The 6,687-nt window shown below is 28.3% G+C and overlaps 1 protein-coding gene across 1 annotated transcript; it reads right to left on the bottom strand.

Annotated features, from left to right (window-relative positions):
• Positions 1–1,685: 1,685 nt before the first annotated feature.
• Positions 1,686–2,182, bottom strand: LOC127108430 (stress-related protein). The gene has a single exon (XM_051045891.1). The coding sequence runs from the start codon at positions 2,180–2,182 to the stop codon at positions 1,745–1,747; it is 438 nt and encodes a 145-aa protein (XP_050901848.1). The 3' UTR covers positions 1,686–1,744.
• Positions 2,183–6,687: the final 4,505 nt, after the last annotated feature.

Raw genomic sequence — 6,687 nt, 5'->3', positions numbered from 1 at the left:
ATTGTACGTAACATTAAAATCAAATAGGTAGACTAAATGCTCTATTTAAATTCAATTTTTGTTTTTATTAATTAATTTACAAACACAAAATATATGTAACTTCAATCACATCCAGTAACAAAGGAATTAAACCCTATCCAATTTTTTCTCTCATGCTCTCTCTCATGTTCGATTCTAAATCATTTGATTAATCCAACAGATAATTTTTATTTTATTTTTTCATCTACTAGATAACTTAACTTAAGAGGACAACAAACTATATAAAAGACCACATCACCCCATATAATTTATTGCTTAAAACATAGTTGTTCCTTTTTATTTTAATACTTTTTATCAAATAAATATTTTATAGATAATAATTCAATTATTTAAACTATCTATAGCAAATGAGTATTATATATTTTTTTATGTGATGATAATTAAATTATTTAAAGTATTGTACAAAATAAACATTTTATACATTTTTATTTCATGATAATTAAATAATTTAAATATTCTTTACCAAATAAATATTTTATACATTTTTATTTGATAAATTATTTTTTAGGAATTGGATCCTCGCAATTTTTTCTCTCATTTCTTCATTTCTTCTCTCATGTGCAATTATGAATTACTAGATTAGTCCAACAGTTGACAACAAAGAAAAAAACATCATTTAAAAAAGAGATAGAAATATATATTAATTTTAATTTTCTTTTATTAATCTAATATTTAAGAGGAAAAAATAAATACAAATAAGAACACTTCACATGTCTATTGTTATTTTCTTTCATTTTTATGATACTCATTTTCTAGATTATTGCTAGAACAATCAACTCATATGGGTTAAATGAATAACATTTCAAAATTAATTAAAGAAGATTAAAATAATCATCTTCAATATTAAAAATATTAAATGTTTCATAAAAAATAGAATCTAGTTTCAATATAATAAAAAGATTATGGTGTCTCATTTCAATGTTAAGTTATTTAAAAACAGTTATTTTAATTAATTCTTTAGTCACAACATTTGTTTTGTGTATATTTTTATAATACATTATAATAAATATATTATAGCTATTCTCATTTTTAACTAGAAAATATATAATGATAAGTTAACTAAATAATTATGATTTATGAAGAAAAAAAAATTCAACATAAAAGTTTTATGCTTCAACAATTTATATAATGACTCATTTTCAAATAAAATAGCTTTAAAAGTTAAAAGTTTGAAAAATAATAGTTGATACATTATATATTTTATTCATTTTTATGTTGATAATATAAAAAATAGATATTAATTTTATTCTTTAACCACAAATATGCATTTCAAATATAGTTTTTATAATATATTAAAATAAAAAATAGTTTAAATTGACTAATTAAATTAATTTCAAATAGGTTAAATAATTTAGTTATTATCAAATAAAAATATATAAAATATTTATTTAATAAATAATATTAAAATAAAAAGAATAATGTACTTTTAGCAATAAATTATATGGGGTGACGTGGTATTTTTTTAGTCTTTTGTTTTCTTAAATTAAGTTATTTAGTAGATGAAAAAATAAAATAAAATTAAAATTATATATTTCTCTTTCTTCTTTAAATAATATTTTTTCTCTTTCTTGCATTTTAATAGTTGGATTAATAAAATGATTTAGAATTGCATGCAATTCCAATAACAAACTACTAAGAAAAAGGAATAAAGAAGAGATTGATTGATTCACGCTTCAAAATTCACTAAACACCTTAGTTGTATCCTCTATTTATGCACCAACAAAAGCGTGTACACTGATACCTTAGAACTCTTCTCCGCGACACCGATAACCACATCGTTGTACTTCTTCGTGCAAATCGCAGCCTTCGACGCAACCACATTCGCCACCCGATGGAACACCGGAGTCTGTTTCACCTTCCTCCATGCATAAGCCACATTCTGCTCTACCACAGGCTCGCACTTCGTGTAAATCCTCACTGCCATTTCGGACAAGGTGGTTATGTTGGCAACAGGAGTCGGGTGTCCAACGCAATGATGATCTTGATCGGTATTTGTATGACGGAGGATCTCATCGGGAACGAGGTGGAATTTATCTTTGACAGGGCCTACCACACTCTTGATGGTTTCTTCAACGGTCTTGATGCTTGGCCTGAGCTCGGTGGAGCACTCCTTGGCAACACCGTAGATGGTGTTGAACCGCATGAGGAGTTCTTCCTTGTTCTTTTCACTCTACATATAGGAGAATATGATTGAAATTATGAAGAAGAAGAAAGAAAGTGCATGGTTTTGAGAATAAATTTATGATTGTTTGAATGAGAGTTTGATTAATCATATTTTTAGATTTGGGTTATTTATTATAGGAAGAGCCAAGCGAATGTGTAGGCAAAAACCACGGCTATGTGAAAATGCAAACTACATATTTAGAGTAAAATATTTTAGATTTAATCTCGAGTATCATTTTGATCTATTAACTTTAAAAAATGTTTTAATTGATTCTCAACTTTTCAAAATATTTTATGTTTTTGTGGTTAATTAAACAAAAATAATTAATATAAATATTTTAAAGAGCTATTAACATTTTTTAATTAAAGGAGTAATAATTAATATAAGATTAAGATATAAAATTAAAAAGGATATTATACATTAGTACAAGATATATTATATTTGAAATATGTTAAAATATATTATTTATATGGTGTAACAAACTTCTGATTCTAGGGTCTTACTTAAACGTTAGCCGCATCATTGTAGTTGATTTTGTTTATTTTTTATTTTAATTATGAATTCTATGAAATTCAAAAAACATTGTTCATCATAACATAATGTTCGTTCTGTACACTGCTTATACGTTGACAATTTTTTCTATAATCATTCTCCCATTGAAGAAAGAAAATATTAGAATGAAACTTGTGTGTCTCTTTGCTAATATTTGTTTGAATTTTTTCCTCTTGTTGTTTTGAAAAGACACTTTTGCAAAGATGAACTAATATAGTTAAAAATGAATATATTGTGTTTCGTGTCTTTAATGTTTGTGAATAAGATGTTAATCATCTATTTTAATTTACTTTGATGAAGAAAAAAAACTTATTAAAGTAGAAAGATTAAAGAAGAAAAATATTAGAATAAAGGATCAAGATTGCATAAATTTTGAAAATTAATCAATCAGAAAGATTAAGATACAATGACAATTCATATGTATATAAGTTTTAGGTGCTGAAAGTCTTTTCATCTAAACCATTCTAAAAGATCCCTAACATTTATGTTTGACATATTTTTTCAAGTTTCATCTTTTACATAACAAAATTTCAAGTTTTCAAAGGAAGCAATCAATTGATCATTTACATCAATCGATTCTTTGTGCTCTATGTTTGTGAAGAATTGGAAATTTAGAAATGACAATCAATTGATATATTGAAGCAATCTATTGAAGGGTCATTTTGCTTTGAAAATTTTGATCCTAAAATCGATTGATGCATTAATTCAACTGATTGATCCTGTGTAATTTTTCATAATTTTTGAATGTTAGCAATGGAACAATCGACTGCTCCATATATGCAATCGATTAATTTCTGATGTTGTGTGAAAAATCTGAAACATCACAATACCTCTTTATTACACATGTTCATGAATCCTTTTCTAAATCATTGCAGTTTATTATGAATATTTTCCACTTATTCGAGAGGTATCTTGTGAGGTATTTATAACAAGATTTTTTTAGATTTCAATTCACCTCTTTCATCATACTTTTCAAATCATTCTTACTGTTTTCAAGTGTTCATACAAAATGACTTAGAAACTTTTACTGCAGAATTTTCATACATCAGATAAAAAGTTTCAAAAACCATTAGGCACTTAATGTTTACATATTCTTGAATTATTCATTTGAAAGAGAATATTAAATTTTCAGATATTGAAAAGCATACAAAATTGTTTGTACTCAATTTTTCAGTCTGTTGTAATTAATTACCAAGTGTGTGGTGGCATTGTCTGTAAAGAAATTGTGTATACTTTCTATAGGTGTTTGCAAATAGGAAGTGGTGTTCTTTCTATTTGTTGTAAAAATATCATTTAAATTGAATATATTCAAAGTCCACCATAGGTTTGGTGTGTTGTGTTAGAAGATTGTAGAAGAGTCTTGGTGTAAGGTTGTACAAAGATCTAACATAGTGAAATTCTTCACAGAGTGTGAATGGGGATTGGACGTACCCTTGGTTGATAAGGGGAACTATTCTTGTGTCTCATTTATTCTTCTTTCACTTTTATTTTTCTGCACTATCATTCATAAGTTCGTCATTGTTCTTCCAGAAAAGTAAAAGAAACAAAACATTTGCAAAATAACGAGAAATATTCTTAAAACCTAATTCACCCCTCTTAGGTTGCATATATACTTACAATATTGTCGATATTGGCCCTAAGAGTGTTCGGACCCTTAATTATAATGTCACTTATCAAGAGACATTTAATTATCAACATTTTTTGAAGAATATTTCTCCTTATACAAAAATGAGTTCACACGTGTCGACACCCTACAACAAAATGGTGTCCTAGAAAAAAAATCGTCACTTACTTCAAGTCACATGAACTCTTAAAAATAATAATATAAGGGTGAAATGGTTTTGGCAGTTGCTTATCAAATTAATCGAATGTCATCTCATATTATATGTAATGTTAGTCTTGTTTAGTTTATGACCTCACTTTTTCCTTATGCTTCTATGTTGCACGGTTTTGAATATCGAGTATTTGGTTGTGTAGCTTTTTTCCATGTCCACAAGTAACATCGAACTAAGTCGGATTCTCATACACTTAAATGTGTTTATGTGGGTTATCCTGTGAGAACAAGATTTTGTTATGCACCTAGCCTTATGTTTTGATGATAACAATACATTGACTCTTAGAGAATAATTTTGTACCCTAATGATTTTGTTCAATATGAAAATACTATATACAAGTTATGAATCGGATAGAATGATGTGTGACGTCATCAGATTATGAACCTAGTATACTCGGATTCTGAAATGTGTGTTTTACAAGTCAATCAAGTTGTGTATTCTGTACTCAACGCTTCTGAACTCTAATAATCCAAACCATTATGACTCTGAAGCTTTTGGCGTTGTTATGCTCTGAAGCCCTACGCTCAAACAACTATGAATTGTGTCACTAAACTCTGAAGACCAGGTTCTGATGAACTGGATCAAGACTCTGAAGAGCAGGTTTTTGAAGTTTCTCTCAACCAGACTCTTATTCTTCCTCTTATGCATGCTTCATTAAATTTGTATCATAAGCCCCTAAATATTGAAGATAATATCAAAAGGTTTTATGTGAGAAAATAATACATAGTACAAGATCAAATATTTCTTTCACTTCACTGATTTTATGGGCTAAGGATTATACTATTGTACCATTTTGTCTCCCATTTTCATAGACCATTATGCAAAGATACAACTACATTTAAGTATCCCAATTCTACACTCCAAAAGACTTTGAAGAATGGAATGATGCTACACTCTAAGAGACTGTCATACGTGAGCAGTGCATTTTATGAAATATTTTGAGAGAAAAGAAACATACACACAAGGAACTTTTGTAGATACACTTCATATAATATATTTCATGTGATATACTTGTAATTCATTTGTGTATTCTGCTTTCTTAGAAATATTTTGTAAACAGTCTTTGTATCTCAATCTTTGTGATTGTATTTTCTTGAGTGACCGGGGTTTAGTCAGAATACTCAATAAGACATTAAAAGTTGATCTTTATGTTATAATCAAGTTTGATTATAGTGGATTAAGTCCTTGTGATAAGGAGAAATCACCTTGGCAGGTGGACTGGAGGTAACTTTGTTAACAGTGAACCAAGATAAAAATAATTGTGTTTATTATTTTTGTTATTAACTTTCTGTTTATATCTTTGGGTTTCAAATGTTTTAATTCTTGAAACCCAATTCAAACTCTCATTTCTTGTGTTTCCATTACCTTCAATTGGCATTAGAGATCTAGTTTTGGTATTGATTGTGTATCCAACATTTCACTGTGTCAGATAAAGATCCAGACTTGTGAAACATTATGGTAGTGATTCCTCCACCAGTTCCATCTGCTAGTAACAATGAAAGTGACAACTATAGTGCAAAAAACCCAGTCTTTGATGGAGAAAATTTTAACTATTGTAAAGATAGAATATAAAGTTTTTTCTCAGTCATGATGTGGATCTATGGGATATGGTAGTTGATGGCTACATTTATCCTGTAAATGGCAGTGGTAACAAGGTAGAAAGAAGAATGATGGTTGATCAACAAAAGAAAGATGACAAGAGTCATCATAAAGCAAGAACCATCTTGTTAAACGTTATATCATACTTTGAGTATGAAAAGATCATAAATAAAGATACAACAAAGTATATATTTGACTCTCTAAGGATGACTCATGAAGGAAACGCTCAAGTAAAAGAAACCAAGGCGCTTGCCTTGAGAAAAAACTATGAAGCCTTCAAGATGGAAGACAACGAAAATGTTAAGAACATGTTCCCAAGGTTTCAGGCTCTTGTTGCAGGACTGAAGGTTTTGGAAAAAGGTTTCTCGACTTCAGATCATGTCAAGAAAATTATCAAAAGCTTACACAAGAGATGTAGGCCTATGGTAACTATGCTAAAACTATCTAAGGATCTGAATAATATAACTCTTGAAGAACTTGTGAGTTCCTTAAGAAGTC

Source organism: Lathyrus oleraceus, chromosome 7 (genome assembly GCF_024323335.1).
Source record: "Lathyrus oleraceus cultivar Zhongwan6 chromosome 7, CAAS_Psat_ZW6_1.0, whole genome shotgun sequence".
NCBI lineage: Eukaryota > Viridiplantae > Streptophyta > Magnoliopsida > Fabales > Fabaceae > Lathyrus > Lathyrus oleraceus.
This window is presented reverse-complemented; position numbering and strand designations above follow the sequence as displayed.